Source organism: Alosa sapidissima, chromosome 14 (assembly GCF_018492685.1).
Source record: "Alosa sapidissima isolate fAloSap1 chromosome 14, fAloSap1.pri, whole genome shotgun sequence".
Classification (NCBI taxonomy): domain Eukaryota; kingdom Metazoa; phylum Chordata; class Actinopteri; order Clupeiformes; family Clupeidae; genus Alosa; species Alosa sapidissima.
The window spans coordinates 34,318,122-34,341,545 of NC_055970.1; the positions used below are offsets into that span (position 1 = coordinate 34,318,122).

At 38.9% G+C, this 23,424-nt stretch overlaps 1 protein-coding gene and 1 long non-coding RNA gene across 4 annotated transcripts in view; both read left to right on the forward strand.

Moving 5' to 3' along the window:
* Positions 1-16,096, forward strand: part of LOC121681348 (anoctamin-1-like) — a 134,311-nt gene extending 118,215 nt beyond the window's left edge. For all 3 annotated transcript variants that reach the window (XM_042061050.1, XM_042061049.1, XM_042061048.1), the window contains 3 exons: positions 3,408-3,592; positions 3,899-4,004; positions 12,681-16,096. In XM_042061050.1, coding sequence (XP_041916984.1) covers positions 3,408-3,592; positions 3,899-4,004; positions 12,681-12,893 — 504 coding nt within the window. In that variant the 3' untranslated portion in view covers positions 12,894-16,096. The remainder of the gene's footprint in view (positions 1-3,407; positions 3,593-3,898; positions 4,005-12,680) is intronic.
* Positions 4,880-8,120, forward strand: LOC121681369. Its single transcript, XR_006022089.1, has 4 exons — positions 4,880-5,062; positions 5,347-7,791; positions 7,841-7,845; positions 7,920-8,120. It is a non-coding gene; the product is annotated as an uncharacterized LOC121681369 (long non-coding RNA).
* Positions 16,097-23,424: the final 7,328 nt, after the last annotated feature.

A 23,424-nucleotide genomic window follows, 5' to 3' on the forward strand; every position in this document is an offset into this window, starting at 1 on the left:
AACCTTTATTGCATGACAGAGCAGAAGTGGGGCTTTCCAAAGAGACTACACACTTTTCTGTACGATGAAGTACAACAATTAAAAAAAAAAAATCATGAAATTAAATCAAATTGCATCATATTTACAGTCTATACTTCTCTGCGTTCACCTGTGCACCCATTACTCTCGTTTGAATTACTCGCGAACCCGTGATCACATAGATATGGCAAGCATATCAGATGAAAGAGGGGACACAGGGCTATCCATTGGTACCATGTTTATCGATCCTTCTGGCTTATAAAAACAGACGAAGTGCCTGTAAAATAATAACGTCATGTGCACAAACCAATGCTGCACACCCATTACTCTCGTTTGAAATACTCGCGGACCCGTGATCGGATCGGACTCAGAGCTATCATTTGATACCAAGTACATCCTTCTGGGTTATAAAACAGACGAAGTGACAGCAAAATAATAATTTCATATAGCTGGACTTACCCCACGTTTTTGTCTGTTCTTGTGGCAAAGCATGTTTATAATCCAACGCTATCGTGTGTTTCTCTATGGCAAAGCATGTTCATAATCCGGTTTTGAGATCCTAGCAAATTCCTGCATGGCATCCAATTCAAGGCTCACATTGCATCCCAATTTGTTCGACAAAGAAACACCTTTTTGCCTTTACTTTGTTTATGGCAATGCAGTAAAAAGTTGAGAATCATGACTGCATACACCAGGCACGCAGGCTAACACGCAACCTCGGGTCAAGTCAGGTCAGATCAGTTCGTGTCACAGATATGGAGCGCAGAAAGGTCATTTTTCATCACTAAATAAAAAATGGCATTTATTTCCGTAAATCACACACCACATATTTCTGTAAATTGCTCAGCCCCATAGTATCCAACATGGCAATTATATTGCCCGATTCAGGACAGTCTGCCCTACACACACATGAAATGCATGTAGAGCTATGAGCTTGCTGTGGTGAGATACATGTCAAAATATAAGATTTTTTATTATACGCTTTTTATATTTTAATTCTTTCAAAATAAAAATAAAATCAATGCTAGTACTAATACATGAAATGATGGCAGGATAATCAGGATAGCCTAGACTCTGCTGAAAAAAACAATATATAATATGTGTGTGGGGCACTTACAATGACCAGAATAAATCCTTATGAATAAAGGTAGTGAAAATGCCCTAAAAACAGCTTAGGGTTCTAAAGGTTAAGATTAAAAAAAAATCTAGTTAGTATTGTTTTTAGTAAAAAGATACTTACTTTGAACTCTCTTGTAAGATTATTTGACTTAAAATAAGTCAAAAATCTCCTTAAATTGAGACATAAAAACAAGTAAATTTATCTGCCAGTGGAGTAAGTAATTTTATCTTAATTTAAGATAAGATTGAAGATTCAGGTAAATTTACTCTGCCCACAACTATTTCAAAATAAAGGTCCTCACTACAATATTTCCCCATAAAATATTTTAACAATTTAAACTATCCAACTATTGAACTGTTCACCCATTCCAACTGTCATTTCTCATCAACTATGACTGCCGCCAATTGTTTCCTCTGCCCAGAACTGTTTCAAAATAAATGTCCTCATTACAATAATTCACTATTAAATGATTGAGCTATACTGCTCAAAGAAATTAAGGGAACACTTCAATCATACACTGGATCGGTACTCTGACACTGTTTGGTTCTGCGAATGTTTTATTTTGCAAGAACTGTCAGACATTCTGTGAATGTAGTTTGAGAATGGAGAAAAGGGTGGAAGGTTTAAAAAAAATGTGTTTTAACAATTGGTGAAAACTGTAAGTGTTCCCTTAATTTTTGTAGCAGTATATTTAAACTAGCAACCATTGAAATAAAGCATCTATGTCCGTTTCCATAGCAACCGACATGATTACCCTACAGAGCTAGTGAGCGGAGCGCTTTTTAATTTAGAGACCGGAGCGGCCGTCCTGTTCCGCTCCAATTTCGCTCCGGCACCGCTCACACCACGAGTCTGAGGCATGCCCAAATCCACCCAGAACTCATGTCTTTATAATGAAACCAAGACCGTTATATTTCAAAACAAAGACACTTGCTTTAGTAATGTAACAGATTAGGCTTAGCCGCAGCTAGGTGCGGAGGCCGCTTTCAGTGGCTAGCATTTAGAAACAGGGGCAGGGACGCTGACCATGAAAACAGCACACACTAGGCAAGTCAAACGCACACACACACTACACATACAGGGGATGGATGCACCCCCCACACAAAAAGGATCACACACGAGGAAGACCTAAAAGGGTAACACGCTACACTAAAACACGGACATTAAAACAGTAAATAAAGGCATTAACACACACAAACAACCCCCAGAGTTCTCCCCCGTATCCCAGAATGCATTGTTCCAGAGTCCGTAGCACATAGTCCAGCGTGCCGACGTTACAGTGAGTTCATTGGGGATGAAGTCGCTAATTAATATTTTAGAAAGGAAACTGAAAGTCATAGGGCTTACAAGCGTACTATTCCTACAAAACAACTAGATACAAACAATGTAGAGCAAGAACAACTATGTGGTGACACTGTTCCAGTGAGATTTATTTTGGAATTTTAGAAGACACATTTCGCGGAAACATGAGTGTGCTATGGAGAGCAAAGGAAAACATGAGCAATTTGAATCGCCTATGCTTTAAGTAAGGCTGAAGTAAAACGTGGATGCAAAACCTGTATTATTTAGGCAATTAATCCCACTGATCCCTTTAGTTTTAGGCTTATGTGTACGTTGCCAAGCTTGTTCGTTGTTGCACTGTCGGTGTTGCATTAGGCTATCTTTTACAATACATGTTCTATGAGTGACATTGCCGTTTCTCTTAGTTCTTTGGGATTTAAGTTTTCTAAGGTGACAATTTTGCTTGTAGATTATTTCTCCCTCTTTTAAATTGGAGCGAGCGTGGAGCGATTTCCTTGGAGCGGGAGGATTTTGAAGTGGAGCGGGGAGCGAAATTGAGCGGAGCGGCCTGGCGTGAATTTGAGCGGAGGAGCGGTCGAGTGAACAGCCACCTGAGCGAGGAGCGGGATATTCGCACCGCTCAGCTCCACTCACTAGCTCTGTTACCCTAGCAACCATCATATAAATAGCTTTATTTAGCATTGCAACTACCATGTCTACCTAAGCAAAACCTTTGTACCTATCTACATTATCTGTTTTAACACTGTATATTTTACATCATATGTTTTGCATTTTCATGCACTGGTAATTCCTCAGAGTTACATTTTCTAGTTTGATCTTGTGGTCTTGTTTTTTGATAGCTTTACATTATATGTAAATTGGTTCCCAGTGATGTCCCAGTAAATGTTAATTATATACTTTTTTGATCCCTTGAGGGAAATTTATTCAGAATTGTGCTGATTCTCACTTCATTTTCCTTTTTCTTTAGGGATTTGTTATCTCCTTCACATCTGACTTTATTCCACGGCTTGTTTATCAATACAAGTATAGTCCAGATGGTACCCTGCATGGATTTGTCAATCACACCTTATCCTTCTTTAATGTCTCTCACTTCCAACCTGGGACTGAACCCTTGGAACCTTTGCACTTAGGTTACAAGGTGGAGCTTTGCAGGTACAGACCAGATTTACATTGTAAATCAAGCTAAATAGATAAACATTAAGATATAAATTGTGTGTATTTATGTGTTTAAATTGTAATAATATGTGTATATACAGTACAGTATTTAATTGTCCTCACACTGCTCCCTCAAAGGGGTCTATAACTGTTGCCATTTGGCTTGATACTTAATTAATTGGCATTGAGACATCAAGAGACATCAAGACGTTACTTGATTAACATCTTTCAGTTCAGTGTTAGGGGAATGGAATAATGCTACAAGGAAAACTCCATAGACATTTGTATTTTGTCTAATATCAGGTATAAGGATTACAGAGATCCTCCATGGTCAGACACACCATATGAGTTTTCTAGAGAATTTTGGGCCATACTGGCTGCCAGGCTTGCATTCGTCATTATTTTTCAGGTGAGTAGACACATTTCACAACACAACTTCAGATTTGTTGTGTCATAATAATACATACAGTAACACATTGTGTTCAACTGCAGCTGTTCGCACCTATTGTTTTCATGTGTTGCTCTCAGGTTCACTGCACATGTTGCTCTCCAAAATGGTACAGGAACTTTTTCAGTTGACTTTCATGATCAACAGCCTAACAATCTAGAACACACCCAAAGCATGCCCAGACAAGACAAAACATCGTGGGCAATATACTAGTATACCAACAACGTATAGTGTACAATTCAGTCAGTGGGGTTCAGGGAAGACATAATTTAAGCATAACACAACAGGTAAAATTACTTTAATAATCAATTTTGCACATCCCAAGGCCATTTACATATAGGGTTGCAAAATTCCGGGAATTTTCAAAGTTGGAAACTTTCCATGGGAATATACGGGAATTAATGGGAATAAACTAAGTTAGTCTATAACAGGGAACTTAAATGTAGTGGACAAAACCCCATCTTGTAGCATAATATTACTAAAACAACGTGATTTAATGCAATTTCAGTCAAATTTCTACCCTGCACATACGTCAATCCCACACAGCGGTCACACACAGCAATCAGCATAGGCTACTAGACATAAAGGAAACCTATGGTGCGTTCATGTGCATGGGGAAAATCAATTCCCAGTAAAAATGTCATCTCATGTGAGAATAACTGGTGTGAAACTGGGGGAAGTTTGCAATCAGAGTTGCCCAGTTATGGGCTTGTCGTCAATTTTATCCTCATTCAAATGGGTGTACGTCATTTTGCATAAACTGTAATGGGACGATTAATCTATCTGATTAATTTACATAATCTATAAGGTTTGGTTGGGGTGGTATGTTGTGTCATTGTATTTTTATTTGTTTTACCATTTTCTGGGATTCTAACTGAACAAACTGATAATCAGTCAATGTTCCAACCAATTGAATTTTGTTGTTAAGTGGCATGGTGTATCTTGGGCAGTTCAGTGGTTACTGTGTTGCTATCTTAGCACGCTAGTAAACCATAAGCAGAGAATGGGATTCCTGCTAAGTATAAGTATACTCTTTTGATCCCGTGAGGGAAATTTGGTCTCTGCATTTATCCCAATTCGTGAATTAGTGAAACACACTCAGCACTCAGTGAACACACACTAATCCCGGCGCAGTGAGCTGCCTGCAACAACAGTGGCGCTCTGGGAGCAGTGAGGGGTTAGGTGCCTTGCTCAAGGGCACTTCAGCCATGCCTACTGATCGGGGTTCGAACCAGCAACCCTCCGGTTACAAGTCCGAAGCGCTAACCAGTAGGCCACGGCTGCCCCACACCTTGTGTGCTAGCATGGTAGCTAGCGTTGTATGCTAAGCTAAGCGAAAATATGAACAAACAAATCATATTGCTTATTGCGAAACAAATGTCTGTATATGAAACAGTAGGAATTACCAAAAATTCACAGTTAATTCCCATTAATTCCCATAATTTCCTTTAATTCCATAACAGTTTCCAATTTGGAATATTTCCAAAATTCCCAATCTTAACTACCCATGGAAAGTTTCTGGTAAGTTTCCTGAAATTTACCGGAAATGTTCCGCCACTTTGCAACCCTATTTACTTTATAAGGCTTTCACTGCCCTAGCAGTTACAACAATAATAATATCCTACCACATATAGACATCCATTTACCAGCACCTGTGGGGAAAAGCACAGTTGTAAGCATATAATCCCACATAAAGCTCCACATTAAAATCCTTTTGTGCAGAAACCTGTCTCAGGACTGGTGGGGTAGACTAGGTAGTTTTCATCCATATCATGTATCATGTCATTGGCACTAGAATCAGACCCGGTGTGCTACTCTTTCTATATCATTATGGGGTCTAGTTATCTTGGAAAAATTAAGAAAAAACTATAATAACCAGTTACAATAAACAAATCACAGAAAGTGGACTGTTAACAGTCAGTTACTTGGGGGGTTGAGTGGCCTAGTTCCTCATAGGGTCAGGGGATCAGCGATGGAATTGAATACATTGACCTAGATAAACAATTTCAGACTGCATTAGTTAGGCTTTTACAGAATTAAGAAGTCGTCCCCCCATTTGCAGACAAGAGGTGAAGGGAGCAAATAGCCTTGTGATGTGATATTTTAGTAGTACTAAAAAAGTAACAATGCAGTTTAGCATAGGAATATGACTTTTTTGTTATTTATTATTTTCATGTATTCATTTTGCATTAATATCCAATTTCATGAGGGTACCAGGGTAGATTACTATGCAAACAAGAGCATTGACACCATATTCTGGTTTAGTTCAGCTGAATTTATTTAATTTCAAAAGAATATAAAGGTGATAAGTATTATAGAAGGAATTATTGTAAAATGCAAACCAGGCTATGCATAACACCTATCAAATTAAAATGTAAAAATGTTGTGCTCACTCCCATCTTGCAGTTTATTTGTAATGACCACTGCTGTGCACCCACACACATTGCACACTGCTGCCCCTCCTCCACCACAAAGCCGGGTGTGTTCACAACACAACCATAGCACAACCATAGTACAGGGGCCTCATTACAGAAACTTCCTAACTCTGAAATCCTATCTTATCTCAGTTTAGGATGGCATTTAGGATTTTTGGTATTGCAAAAGCATGTTTCCTAACTGCATTTAGGAAAAAATCCTATAATTTTGCGTGTAACCCGTGCAACCCAGGAAAAAATGTAGTCGCACCCTTAAAAATGTAATTTGCACTCTAGAGCCCTGACACAGCCAGCTGGCCCATGTGCGAGGTAGAGAGGAATGTCCTATGCGCCCAAAGTGCACAGAATCTACATGTGTTCTACAACAATAATGGTGATGGGAGTCACCAAACAACAAACGTGTCCCTCATCACGACATCTCTGCCAGAGGCATAAGCAAACTAAGTAGCTGCTTTCATGTGCCACTGCTAGGCTTATTTCAGTATAACTGCATAAACATACAATGCAGAACCACAGATCTCGCTAGTTTTATCTTCACAGACTAATATTCAATTTCCATCCCTGTATGTACACTGCAACATGGGGCAGCCGCTCTGTGGACCTCACTGTGTGCTCTAGTTTCACTAATTCACGGATTGGGATAAATGCAGAGACCAAATTTCCTCATGGAATCAAAAGAGTATAAATACTATACTACTATACTATTCTATACTGAATCAAGTTTAATCGTCTTATCAGAGTCAGTTGGAAGAGACTACAATGATAAGCTATGTACCCAGGGGCGCTGCTAGATAATTTTGGCCTTATGACGGACAATAATTATTTTGCTCTCTGTCTCTCCCAAGTTTAATTACTCTTTATTATATTTTAAAAAGCCCCTTGAATTAGGAATGTTGGTACACTAATTTATACTTCCACTCCTGAAGAACACAAATAGCACTGTTTCAAAATGTAGAGTTTTCAAGCCATTGAGCTGTCTGTCATGGTCTAAGCAAGAGTAAAGGTACGAATGTGTTCAACAACCTTAAAGGAACATTTCAACTTTTGGGAATTAGAAGGAATTAGATTCATTGGAAGTAAGTTACACCCGTTAGCCTATAGCTCCCTTTTATCTATAGGCTAGCTATATGCTAACAGGTAAGCCACTTCTAATGAATTATACGAATATTGGCTAATGGTGTCAGAGTGGGTTATTGCACACACAAGACGAAAAGGGTATGCGCTATACTGTATGTGTGTTTGCATATCTGTATCTTCACAACACATCTATGTGGTGACATCTGGGTCAACATTTTGCTTGATGGACTGCAGTGGTTGGTGAAATTTATCAGGAAACTATGATTGGTCAAATTTTCCGAAAAGTTGCAGTGGTTGGACAGAATTGCAAGGTTGCCCAGAATTAGCAGGGATTGGTTGAATTGGCATTCATTGTTACAGTCAGGAATTAGAAACGGTTCAAAGAACGAAAACAAAAACTGTAAACGAACTATATGTTTGGATAAAAGTAACTGAAAATGAGAACAAAACCATTTTTAATTGTTCCGGTATCTATCGTTCCGATTAACTTTTCTTTGAATATTATTCAAAAGTCCATAGACTTTATTCATTTATCATGTAAACATACCTTACTGTTCTGTACTGACCCTAGGCAGATGGGTCAGGCCCTTGAGTCGTGGATCTACTCGAGGTTTCTTCCTATATGCATCTCAAATTCTAGGGAGTTTTTCCTCGCCCGTGTTACTCATGGGCGTTCGCTGATTGTTTAACACTGTAAAGCGCAATGAGACATGTGCAATGTTTTGGCGCTCTATAAGTGATGTTAAAGCTTAATTCAAAGCACATTATCAAGGCTAACTGTAAACAACACAGTGCCTGAATTCAGGCGTGGGGTGAGATTTAGTCTATATAATGTTAGATCTTCAAAACTGTCTAGCCTAACTGCAGGCACAGGAAATGTCCTTGATTTAAACCCTTTAATAGCCTAACCTATGCGAGCAACTGCATGACACTAGGGCTAGAAATTGTCTCTGTCTCTGGTAGCCTATAGGTGGGTTTACATGGGCAGTTTTTTCGTCATTCTAATTAAACTATTCCGATTGAAAATCTGTGCTGTCTGTTTACATGGGGAAGGCTGTGTACTATTCCGATCAGGTGCTCTCAAGCACTTTATAATCTTTGAACGGAATCGAAGTTGTTGCTTACTTTTACTTGAGAAGATACTGCAGGCAATCCGATTGACCGTATACATGGCTGTTCAATTGAAATAGGAACGGAATACACCACCTCTTTTTATTCCGATTAAATACTGATTGGATCTGCAGTTTTATTCTGATCAAGCTGTTTATATGTGTAATTTCTATTCCAATTGACCTGTTATTCCGATTGTAATCGGAGTAAAAGTGTCCATGTAAACCCAACTTATGTTATTTCACACAATGTTTCAGTAATTAAGGCTACATACTTGGAAAAGGCAGTTAGATGGTGTTAGATATGAAAATACTTTTTTATCAACTCGCAGTGAGACACTGATTCATGAAATCTGACTAAATTCATCAGGGGTCTGGGGAACATTGTGTTGGAAGGTGACATTCCAAGTCTCAATTTCAATTTAAGGCTGTTGGGCGAAAAAAAAAAAAAAAAACTATAGTTTTGTGCCACTGGCCGTAAATCAATTTGAATAGAATAAACTAGGGCTGTCAATCGGTTAAAAGTTTTTAAAAGTAAATGTTCCAATCAATGATCTAGGCAGCACATTTTCTTCTCTCTCCTTCATTTTACAGTCTAATGGTTACTGACTAGAATGGCTTGGGGTCAAAAGTTATACGGAATCGATTAATCTGCGTTATTTTTTTTAATCAGTTATTTTTTCTCAAATGAATTAATCAAAATTAATCAGTTATTTTGACAGCCCTAGAATAAACATTATGGTTGTTTAGCCTGTTTACAGCAGTAGGATAGAAACTGTTCTTAAATCTGGTTGTTGTTGTCCTTCTGTACCGTCTGCCTGATAGCAGTAGTTCGAACATAGTGTGGCCAGGGTGTGATGAGTCCTTCAAAATGTTTTGTGCTTTCTGAAGACAATGGGAAATGTGTAGTTGTTCCAAAAAGGAAAGAGGGTAGCCGACAATCTTCTGAGTGACCTTAATGACTCTCTGGAGCGCTTTTGTCTGTGCAACTGTGGAGCTGGAGAACCACACACATAGGCAGTACTGTAGGTGAGTATGCTCTCTATGTAACATCAATAGAAGACTACCAGCAGTTTTTGAGGGACTACGAGCAGTTTTTGCTGCTCCCAGGTCAGGTCATCTGTCATGTGGACTCCTAGGAAATGAAAATCCAACAGCCTCTCCACACAGTCACCGTTTATGGTTAATGGCTAAATGGCAGTACTGCCACTCGTAACAGCAATAAACACGGCCTCTCTTTCTCCCTCCCTTGAAAGTCCTAAAAACTTTTACCCTCTCAATACGAACCTCCAGATTTGGCATTAGTCTACCGTCAGACATTACTTTTAAAGTCTTTGTTGAAGAAGTAGTTTACTAAAATCCTTTTGTAGGTCTACTACAATTCTAAATCTCTACTGTCCATAAACACACTTGCTAACGTGATCTGATCTCCTCTCCGTTTTCCTCTGCACCTAACGAAACAACTGATAGTCAGAAAGGGATAGAAAGGGAGGACTTTCTAAGGTGATGACGAATCACAGTTTGACAGTGACTGTGACTATACCTAATTTGATTGGTTGATCATCTTTTTTGTTTACACGTTGGTGTAGTGATGAGGATTCCAACTCCGGCTGGGAGCCACTTGGAGACGGGATTGTAACACTGTGTTTCACCACATTCCATACATACTATTTATGGGGGCGCTGTTTCACTCATTGCAAAATACTAAATGAAAACGGGAGATGACTGCACAGCAAGAATGAACAAAACCGTAAACTTATTATATAATGATTATTATAATGATAATGATTATATTATGACAATAAATTGTTTAATTTACGATAATAGCGATTGTCGGACGAGATGGGGGAATCCTGGCTTCCCTTGGCTTCCAGGAGAAAATGCCACTGATGCAATGTCATTTTTAAAGGAATATTATGAACCGTTCTTCTATAAGATTCTAACAGGTTACCATTTACAGGAGGGCCCTTGGAACAGTAGAACGGGAATGAAAAATAATGTTTTTGCTGAGAACGAATCAAAATAAGAATCATTCTATTTTCAGTAGTAGCTGGTAGCAGTCGATGGCATCCTGAGATCCTGGAGCTGCTCTTGGTCTGCCATATGATAGCTTTTCAGAAATGGTCTATAAAGCATCATATTTATCCTAAGAAGGATCAACACGTTTCAGCCTTATATCACAATAGACCTAGCCTGACGAGCCAGACCCACATCAAGATGTAGGGTCTGGAAACTCACCATTGGCAGTGCTCAACGGATAAACGGGACGGGATAAACGATTGTCTTTTTAAATTCCCTCTGCACACAATAGGATAGCGCTACAACTCATGAGTCCCATGCGTTTTCCCACCAACAGGGCTAGTTGATCAAACTTTTGCCAACTTAAAAGAAGTTTAACTTCAAGTAGCAGGGAGTTCACGTGGAACCGTCGTAATTCTGGCGTCATGTAAAGCCCGCCCACCGACTCTATACACGATGTGATTGGCCTGATCAAAGTTTGATTTTTCCAGCTCACAAGCCAACGGAGAGTTGCTAGACTACCCTGGCTGCAAATTACATTTGCTGCCGCTAGGGTGCGTCTAGTTTTCTAGTTTACAATACACCCTCAGTTGAGGCAGATCACCAGATCACCAGATAGGTCACATAGGGCAGCCGTGGCCTACTGGTTAGCGCTTCGGACTTGTAACCGGAGGGTTGCTGGTTCAAACCCCTGACCAGTAGGCACGGCTGAAGTGCCCTTGAGCAAGGCACCTAACCCCTCACTGCTCCCCGAGCGCCGCTGTTGTTGCAGGCAGCTCACTGCGCCAGGATTAGTGTGTGCTTCACCTCATTGTGTGTTCATTGTGTGCTGAGTGTGTTTCACTATTTCACGGATTGGGATAAATGCAGAGAATTTCCCTCACGGGATCAAGAGTAAATACTTATACTTACTTACTTATATAGATAGCTGATCAAGCCTGGGAATGTGTTTCATGGTTAATAATTAGCTTCAGCTAGAGCCAGTGACCATTCCTTTCCCAAAGGCTTTTTTATTTATTGCCTATAAGTCTGTACTCTGACTCAAGACATGGCTTGTGGATATTATTTCACTGCTGGACCGTCATCCTTGGCAGGTCCCAACCCTCAGCCGAGACCATACAATATTGTTAGTAATTATAAGAACCATTATGATTGCTGTGATGGCAAATAAAGGTTTGCTATTTACAAAGGGTATGGAAAATTTTAGACATACAATTTTCCTGAAAATATAAATGAAACATACATATAAACAGTTTCTTGTTTTCTTTGATATCTCTTGCACAGTGTCATAGCGTCTTTTGGCGGTCATTTCCAGTGAGAAGAAATCTATTGGTCAAATACAATACATGCTAATACTGTCAGGGGCGCCTGCAGGAATTAATGCTATGGTACGCAAGTAGCCTATTGCGTGCCTGCGTGCGTATTCTCTCTCCTGCTCAAACAAAATGTGTGAACGTTAATTTTGATAACGTGTTCACTAACTTTACGTAATAGAAAATGGTAAATAGCCTGATGGCATGCAGCTAATGGGATACTGTGCATAGTTGGGAAGGTATGGTAGGCCAATTTGGTGTGAATACACACACACACAAGGGATCACATCACTAGCCTGATGGTACGCACAGTGCGTACGGACGTACACCTGCAGGCGCGCCTGAATAGTGTACATGTAAATGTTCTACATATTCTGTAAAATAAACTGGTTATCTATGCAGTTTCAAAGCGATAGGTGGTTTCATGGAACTAAATGGAAATGTCAAATTACCTATACCTTTAAAAATGCAAAAGTTTTATATAAAAACCGGATTAACCATTTCAATATTTTAAAAATAATTCAATGAAATTCCTTGAATTCAAAATGTACCTTAAAAACCTGTTTAAAAGGAGAAGTATAAAGTGGGAACCTGTGGTTGAGTTGATATGGTATAATTCCACTTATAATTTTGAACATGGCTTACAGTACATTTTCATGAGGATAACCTAATCTCTAATTACAGAATGCTGTGATGATGATGAGTGACTTTATCGACTGGCTGATCCCTGATATTCCTAAGGACATCAGTCACCAGATCCACAAGGAGAAGGCGCTCCTTGTGGATCTCTTCATGAAAGAGGAGAAGGGGAAGAAACACCTCCGGAATGTCCAGAGTCAGCAGAGCCCATCTCTGACACGTTCACGCCCCAACTCCAACACACACAGAAACTATTAGCTTTTCCATACAGAAAATATGGCAAATCAAAATGGTAAACAATAGCTGTTATACTAAAGTCAGTTTATGAAAAAGGTGCCTGTTTTCAAAAGCCTTTAATGCTTTGTGATCTATTTATTGGGTAAACAAAAACGAATCAGATATGAGGACAGGGACTAAATATTATTTTCATGACACTAGTTCTGCTAGAGCATGGTGCTAACAGAATAAAGGCCATGGATATGTTACCCAGAGAGCACAAATACAGATTAAATGTGTATCTTTAAATTTTAAAATGTAAATGTAATGCACATCAGAATTATTTTGTCATGTGTCAAGCCAGTTTTGGCTCCTATTTCTTATATTGCACAATTTTAAATTCAGGTAGTGTCCAAACCACCAACCTTTGATGTGGAGCCAATAATTAAAAAAAAAAAAATGTATACGGGTGTTGCACTTTCCCAAAGTTGAATTTGTTTTTGTTGCCCTATTTCCCACTGTCAATTTTGCCACTTTTACCAAATGGTTACCCTCAATGGAAACTGTATAAGTACACATTTAAGGTGGCCGTGACTAGATGTGAAAAAGGTTGTGCATTTATGTTAGAGAGTGTAAGATTGTAGATGGTAGATAAATAGACAGGTAGAAACATGTCATATATTTCCACACCATATTATCTACACACTAATAGGACACCAACTAGACAACATAAAAGATCAATTATCTTAGTCTTTGGCCGGTCATCGTGTTATCAAAATTAAATGGTTTCAAGACAGGCTTTGAGGCAGTAAACATGTTTTACTCATATTTCCTAAATTGTTAAGTTAACCTTAAAATAAGTAAATAATGCTCAGGTCTTGGTTGCATTTTGTTATTATATGTATTATATGATTATATGTAGGTTTGCACACAAGGCTTCACTTCCTCCTAGAATTAAAATCAAGTCAACCAAAACTGGCACAGATGATCTTCAGACCAAACCTCATAAGTTATTTGTTGGCTTTTTGATTTGCAAAAGTGGTCAGCCAAATTCATCAGTCCAAAGCAAAGCTGCCTGACACAAATTTAGTTAATATCTAGTCCAATCAATGGACATGAAACTTAGTGCTTACAGCCATACCCTTATTATAATCACATCAGGTTTCTATTGCAACTAATGGCGTTGTGCCCATACAATTGGCCAAAATCACAAGATTTTTTTTCTAAAATGGTGCTTAATATCAACGCATTGCTATTAATCAATCAGAGAGGGCCGCGAAGCGAATGCAGAAGTGCCGTTCACCCTGTTACAAGTTGATGAATCATTGAAACGATTTTGGAAACATTATTTTAAGGTACAAAAAACTCTTTGGTGTTGCTTTAAAATGAGGTCACACAATCCTGAGAGGGTTGGTTGCCTTTTAGACTAGTGGATGTAATTTGGTTGTCAATCATAGAATTGTACACAGTTCCATAAAAAATCAAGAACAAATATTCTATATATATATATATTATTTATGTTTGTGTAGTTTTGATCTTGAAAAGGGTTTTTATACAGTGTATATATATATATAAAAAGATACAGCTCAGCCCAGTGCCCACCCAAAAATATGGTTTGCACAACGCCCCTGATTGCAACCATGCCCTGCTGGGCAGCTGTGTAATTTTGTCAATGTCCGTGATCACATTTCTATGTTAAGGTGGTGTGAAGTCTGTAAGATTCACTTATTTCAATCAATTTGCAATGTTTTTAGACAGATTCCGTTTATCTAATTTCTCTCAGCATCACCAGTGATATTTATTTAACTAGGCCTATGATGTATTTTGATTAACATATTTGGAGAGAGGCCTTTATTGCCTCCAACAGATTTGGCCTTTTATAGCCAAACAGGTTTTATGGCCTTTATCACCTCAGGACAACCCAGAGTGGTCCAACATTGAAAATAATAGGAGTTTAAATAACAAAGTTACAAAAATTTTTATTTCATTCAATTATCTGGGAAATAATATAACGTTCAAAATTCAAGTACTGTGCTGACTACCTTGTCTCAGGTAAAAATGATCAAGTCTAACAGGGAAGCTACACCAGGCGTGTAACTGAAGCGTTCTGTTCGCGAGGCGTAAAATCCATTTTAGATGAATAGTGTATTTTTTTCTCAAACGTACGCGCTGCCATCACGTCTGGTGTAGTTACTTCCATTGATTATAGTGGAAGCTAATTGTTGCAGCAGACGTTGCGCAAACGGAACGCATCAGTTACGTGCCTGGTGTAGCTCACATGCTATGGAATCTGTATGTGGCCACATTTGCTAACATTTCTAAAACAAAACCTTCATTTTAGATTTGGATGTTTAATGTTGTCTGTTAAACTTAACTTATCAAATGTAAGATTTAAATGTACATACTTTAAGATACTTGCTACAATTGTGTTTCCAGTTTTGGAGATTAAACTCCAGCTGTACTTTCTATTACTGAAAAAAGGAGATTTAATTGCATTATGTAGAGTGTTAAGGGCAGCCTGTTGGATTTTTTTAGAGGGGGGGGGGGGGGATCAGCTCAAAAGGCAGTTCAACTGGTTATGAATGACACATAAAATCAGATGACAAAACTGCCATACAGGAAGCATTGCCATAGTTATGTTTGATAGATCATCAAAGATCTTGTGTGAATGCTTTCAATCATGACCTTGATATGATGCCAGAGAGATGTATGGTGTGCTTTTGCCTCAGATAGCTGATTGCTTCTATATTTGTTTTTGTTTCGTTTTTTAAGAAAGGGGATTTTATATTTTGTTTAATTTTTTCTTTATTTAATGTGGTCCAGTATGATAAAAAAGTGTGATATGCAACGAGAGGTCTGAAATACTTAAACAAGAAACACATTGTGCTCAGGAATATTGGGAAAAGTGTATGATGCCTTCAACAGGACTGAGTGTAAGACTCTACGTTTTACTTAATGCAGACAGAGCAAAAACAGTATCAGAAATTTGCTTTAATGTACAGTACATATGGTGCATTTAACAAGGTCCAACCAGTCCTTGGGCCATATTATTCTCTCTATAATGTGTGCTGTTACCTTTTTAAAAGTTTGTTAATATTGCTTTCTATAGAAAGGTTATGCGGCTTGGTTGCTTGGGGTTGTTTTTTGTTCTTTTGTTCAGAACACAGATTTGAGATCAAAATATTATGTTCAGTGCTATGACATGTGGTAAAAGTATATTTCAAGTAAAAGGTACTACATATCAATTCAGGTGTGTTTGTCTCCCTCTTTGCATGACACTAATTTACACATGCATATATTTTGGCATTTATATAGGCTAGTCTCAAAACCTGCACATAAAAAGACACTAATTTACACATATATATATTCCCATTTATTTAATCTCAAAATTGCACATAAAAAACATGAGATGTGGGTGCACCTCAAGAAGGTTTGTTTTCGCTCTGTGAATGCACAGAACTTCATGAGGGGAGAAATATCCTCACTGCATTCTGTTCTACTGGCCAGCGAAATTGGATTGCCATTACATTCTGCATTCAGTAATAGGATTCAACATACTCTCAAATTCATACAGTATGCTGTTTCATTCCCATGCAGACTGTGCATTAGTTTTGTGTTGTTGAATGCTTAAATGCAAACCACAATTCTACTGGACCCCTCCCTTCACAGCTGTGCAGGAAGTCCTGTGCATCATTGCCCATCTGCCACACACCTTGAAGCTTGCAAAATTAGATTCCTTTATGTTCTTGTTAATAATTGTGGCAAGTCTACTACTTGTATTGTTTGTCTTTTATTTTGTTTTATTTTTATTGCTTATTTTAAACCTTTATGGCACTAAATTCACAAAGTAGATTAAGATTTATCTTCAATCTCAATTTATTTAATCTCTGCCATTAAAAAGCAATGCTCCATTAAGCCTGATTATACACAGAGAAAATAGAATGAGAGATGGGAATAGTGGCTGAGGGACAGAAAGGGGCAAAGCCTATGTTTTAGCAAATAGATAAGCAGTCATGCCATTTGGCATTCAGTTGAGATTTCTTTTGCATACTAGCATGATATATGAGGGAAGGATATATGCTGCAAGCTCATTATGTGGAGTTGTACCTACATATCTGTATTCTCTATTTAGAGGTAGATCTTCTTAGAGGTCTTCTTAGTTTGAATGTTGGATCTTTGAAGATGATTCTTTGGGAAAAAAAATCCCACTGAAAAGGCTGTTCTTAGGCACATATTGACCTGAAGATCAAGTGTCAACTCAAAAGAGAAGAATATGGATAGCCAGACACCTGGACAAAGAAAGAGTGGATCTTTCAAACATCCTTCCATAAAACGCACCATATCTGGTTCTCAAAAGGTATGGTAAAACTGACTTTCACTTTGCTCCTTAATTAACAAATCCAATGTATAATACACATGTGCAATTGTGTATTCCTCCTTTATTCAAGTGTTGTAGTTACCAGTGTATTTATGTAAAGTGCTGATTTTGAAAAACATGTCACTGATTCTTTAATGGTATCACGAAATCTAATCTCAAAGTAAACATGAAGATACATTTAATTCAGTTTGTAAAAATGGGCAGGAGTCATGGTTCATAGCAAATGTGCTTCCCCCTATCTCTACTCTATACATGGCAGTACTTCTCATGCTTGTAGAGCCATGCGTTGATTTTACAGTTTGCACATGCAAGTCAATTCTGACACATTATACAGTACTTATGTTTGTTCTGAATGACATCTGTAATCTGTAGAGGCAGATCAACATCAAGGTCGTAATTTTGGATCTTCCTGTTCATTAATGGAAATTCATTTATGAAGATTTTTTTTCATGATTTGATAAAATGATAATAAAGTCCATTCAGCATTAAATGTGTACTACATTGTAGATTTAAAACCAAATAATTAAACTCATCTCCATAAATTCTCCCTAGTTTGAAAGTTTAACTTTGCCTCTAGCAGAGGATGCAAGCAAACACGTGTAGACTTTACTTTGTTGCACTAATTATGTGAGACTTGAAATGCAAAATTAATGTTGTGCATAGAATGGTATGTGCATAGTAATGGAATGTGCATAGAAGGGGTGCATTAAGTTAGGGCATTTCATTGTACAATTTTATTTCATCCCAGAATTTCCCTATGACCTTCAAATTATAATGTCACCTTCAGAACCGTATTGAGTTTTTTGTGATGTGCAACTTTATTTTAATGTGTGACCATTGAATGTGTTTGCTTTGTTTGATGGAGCACATTATAGCATAGGTAGACTAGAGGGGCAACCAGAGTGCAGACCGATTGCTGAAAGTAAAGCTGTTGAGCTTTCCTGTGACTTGGAGCTGTTCCATAATGTAATGGGTTAGTCTCTGCCCCATGCTACACTAAGTTATATGAAAATATAGTATGGTAGTTATTGTATATACATGAACACAATGCAGATATACAAACAGACAATGGACAAACAAACACCAAAAAGCTCACCTTCAATTTAATAACTAAGTGCACCAAAGTAATAAATAACTAATTTAGTGAAATTCCATCGGTTTTTATCAGATGTTAGAGTATGTTAGTCACCATCAAAACAAATTATATAAGATAAGATGAACTTTATTGTCCCTCATGAGGGAAATTTGTCTTGGGCGGAAAAAAAGTGCCATCGCTGCAGCTACACATCATATGGATAGCATGCAAGGCTGTGACAAACATACATGTAAGACTGAGGAAACAATACAATGAAGACATTCACAGCAGTCTGCTTTATTGAATACAGTACATCAGGGGTCCCCAACATTTTATGTACCATGGACCGGTTTGATTCCTATTTTTTTTTCACGGACCGGCGCGGGGGGGGGGGGGGGGGGGGGTTGGGGGTTCCATGTTCCATATGTGTTGTGCATGCATTACTTGAAAAGAACTAGCTCCAGTTATGTATGAACAGTGAAGGTAACGATCTCTTGTGAAAAACGTGAACTTGAAGAAGTGAAAATTTAACAATATTAACTATGAATATTGAACAACTTGAAGCTACATCTATAAGTGTGAACATGCTTAACAAAATATGGGAACAAAACATGGGAACTAAACGTGCATTACGAATATAATCAGTGGAAGCCCTGCTTGTTTCCCTGCAACAAGAAGCTTCCATCTGGGGGTGATGGAAGACAGTGACACCCTCAGTGTGTTTGAAATGTCCAGTCGATTGTGCAATTTGTCTAGTTGCAGTCATTGCCGAAAACCCGGCCTCGCATAGATACGTGGTGGGAAACGTTTTCAGCGCTTTTACGGCTATCTCGGGATATTCTGCTTTGGTTTTGATCCAAAAACCCGCCAGAGGTTTCCTGATACACACTCTTAAGACCACCGTCATTTGCAATTTCGATCAACTGCTCTTCCTCCTGCGCTGACAAGTTAGGACTATTCGGGATATTGACAAATGGGTTGCGGACCCACTCATTGGTTTGCCGTGAATCTTTGAAGGATGGGAAGTAACGCTCAAACTCATTTGAGAGCGCAACAAGGTGATCGCGCACCAGCTGCGAGAGAAAGGGCCCTGCCTCAGTCTCTCCCAAAACCCCCACTACTTGTTGGAACATATCAAATACACCCCGGTCCACTCGTCGTCCCTACAAATCAAGCTTGGCTTTAAATGCAGCGACTTTATCTGCCAGTTTAAAGACAGTCGTCATTCTCCCCTGGAGTGACAGGTTGAGGTCATTAAGCAACCCGAAAATGTCACACAGGTAAGCGAGTTTTGACACCCAGTCCTCATCACTAAAATGTGCAGCTAACGGTTCAAATGTTCAAAACTAATGCACAGTATATATATGCAACTGCAGTATTTGCACTGTCAAATAAAATTTTGTATTTATATAAACTGTGGGTGAACTTAAACTGTATGGCTATGCGGTGGTTCCTGTAGGCTTTGCGTGCGGTGGGGGGCGGGGGGCCTCCATGTCCATTTTGCTTGGGGCCCCCAAATTCCTTGAAACGGCCCTGCACACACACACGCATGCAGACATGCACACAAACACACATAAACACGCGCACGCACACACACACACACACACACACAAAAACACACACATGCAGGCAAGCAAACATATGCACACACACATACACACACACACACACACACACACAGTACACAGACATACACACAAGGATGCACTCACACACACACACACACGCACATGCACACAAACACACATAAACACGCATGCACACACACACACACGCATGCACACAAACACACATAAACATGCACACACACACACACACACACACATAAAAACACACACATGCAGGCAAGCAAACATATGCACACACACACACACACACACACGCACATGCACACAAACACACATAAACACGCATGCACACACACACATGCATGCACACACATACACACAAGGATGCACTCACACACACACACACAGGCATGCACACACACACAGGCACATGCACACAAACACACATAAAAACACACACATGCAGGCAAGCAAACATATGCACACACACATACACACACACACACACACACACACACGCAGTACACACATACACACAAACACATAAACACACACACACACACACACACACACACACCATTACCCACACACACACACTCACAAGCAAACACACACACATGCACACACAGAGCAAAGCACACATGAGTTACAAATTTCAGACAGTCTGTTCACCTCACATCTACGTCACCAAGCTTAGGCTTTAGGCTGCACAGTACAACAGTAGCCCAATGGAAAACAGGTTGAAATTGGCTTCACTTGTCTCTGCTGAAGTCCTATGGAGTGACTGTCTATGAGGAAAAGCCTTGTCCCCTCTGAACAGTAAAAGGACACGCCCACTCCGGTTCGCAGGAAAAAACAACTTTTTGTTTTGTTCCAGTGCCGAACCAAAATGCTACATTCCGAACCATTTTTTGTTCGGACGAAATGCTCAGAACAGTTCAAATGCTGGTACACAAACGGGAACGGAACCGGTTTTCTGTCGGTGGAAAAGGGCTGTTTGTTAAAAATGCTCCATTAGAGCAGCCTTCAGACACAACATGAACAGCCTTCTTAGTGTTTGAAAAATAGCGATTTTGACGCGACCATGTAGCCTACTAAACAAAATTTTGACTCGGGTACGTTCGTAGCCTATTTCAAGTGACAAAATCTATGACTAAAGTTTAACTGATGATATAACATCCTACTCCACTGTGACTTCGTTCGTGACACTCCTGTTAATAGGCTAAACTAGAAAGAGCTAAAATAACTCACACCAACCTTATTTGAGCCTTTTATTCACATTTGCTCAAAGATTTCATAAGTATAAGCCCTTTTCGCTCCCTACGTTGATGTATTCCAAGCGGTCCACTTCGGGGGCGGGGACGTAATAATTGAAACACCATGCCTGAGTAACGTAATCGCTCTCAGGGACGCCCTCTGTTCGCTGGTTGGTTCGGCTGCCCAACCTCCGAAGTAAACGAGCGCGAATCAACCTATTCCAGACGGAGTACTGTAGGGAAAAGAAATAGAGCGGAAGTACGTAGGCAGGCCGAGGCCAGGCTACACAAATTGTATTTTGAGGAAAAATTAAACTCGAGCACAAAAAACGTGTAGTTGAGCAAACATGAATCTATTTTGTGCTCCACAAATGTCTTTTCATGTTTGCTAATATCAATGTATGTGCAATAACAGCCCCCTTTCATTCAGTTTCCCTCTACACGCTCACAAACTGTTCCTCCGCTGGTGCTGGCGATTTCTCTTGCGCTCGCTCAACTTCATCTGTCTGCTCGCTCAAAACTGTAGGATTTTTGACTCTTTTTTGAAGAGCCAATCAGCACGCTACTTACTGTCTAGCCAACCAACCAATCAACGCTTCACACCGACCTCAAAGACCAGAGCCAAGACGTTGGTAGACAACTTTTTGACAGCGACAATGTAAGGCACAGGTGGGTGACTAGTACAGATTTACCAAGAACATGTATGAACAAGGGGTGTGCATATCAATAATTTCTAATATTAGAATAACCAACAGTTATTTTGGTTAGTCACATTTTTTTTCCAAATGCTATTTTGAGGATGCATCTGGTGTTCCAGTGTGCTTAGCATTAAGTGTAGCAATCTGAACTCAGAGGTCTCTCTTTTATTTCTTGTTTATGTGGCACTCTGTAGGCCATTGGTTCTCAAAGTGGGGTCCGCAGCACATTGTCAGGGGGTCCCTAACAAAGTTTGCTACAAAATATGAAATTGTCTTAAATGGCGAAAAATGCTACAGTATCAGTATTTGCCCAATTGATCTGCTGATACGTTACATCAATACGTCAAAACACTTTACTATTAATTAACCGCCAACAAAATGAAAGTTATGTGAAGCAAACACTATGTGTCCAACACAATAGTGCTACATTTGACAAAGAAACAACAATCCTTTAAAAAAAATCCTACATACTGTCAAAGTTTGCTAACATGACTATTGTGGTATTAGCACTCTATGTTTTTAAAATACATATAACACAAGCATCTAACAGAAAAAAAGGGTATACAGCTACATGATTAACTTAAGTTTTATGTGTTGCGATTATGAGGGGTCCTTGGAGAATTTTCCACTCCATGAAGGGTCCCTGGCCCACAAAAGTTTGAGAACCCCTGGTGAAGGCTTCACTCACAAATACATTAAATGCACAGAATTAAGAAACGGGAAAATGTTTCAGATTGACTGTGTAATGCAACTGCTAGATTCTAACTTAAAGCAGGAATTGTACTGTGATCGTGTGATGTCTATGCTAGTAAGTGATGTTATGCTATGCTGATTCTAATGTTAATGGTAATGGCCAATTCCACGGAAAATTTACTTTTTGTCACATCCATAACGCCAGTGAAATGCCTTGGCATTTGTATGATGTGAATGTTACTATTCATTTTTTGTGCATTTATTCTCATGTACATTCTTCAGCCAAAAATAGCAAATGCTCAGGTTTCATGTAATCATTCACATCATACCATACCATCACATTTTATTGGTGTTATGGATGTTACCAAAAACGTAATTTTCCCTAATATTAATGTTAATGTCTCCAAATCAGAGTTTGTTTATCATGTTGCATGTTATTTGAGACATTTGAATCTGATTTGGCAATGTAATCATGTAATTAACCAGGTAGGCAGGAAACATTACTGCTGTAGCTTGTTATTGAAATAAATGACAACTAAAACACTATTAATCAACATCACAGCACTAACTTTTTGAATTATGTTATTTCAGGCATTCCATTCCCCAGACATGGTCATTTGAGATTAATGCTGAAATTGGAGTGCAGCTGCCTGAACTGGTGTCACCCCTGAGCAGAGAAGAACTTCAATCTGAAATAAAGCTAAAAATATTACCTCTTTATGATCAACATCACCACTAATATACTAAGGGTCCACCTTCCAAGTCCAGCCTGTAGCAGTGGTATCTCAGATTTTGTGGATTTGTTGATATTCTCAGGTGAAATTGGGAAAAATGTTAAACATTGGCAAGTTGTTTGCTGTGTGGGGATTGTTATCCTTGCACACAAGACTCAATACATGAATTAT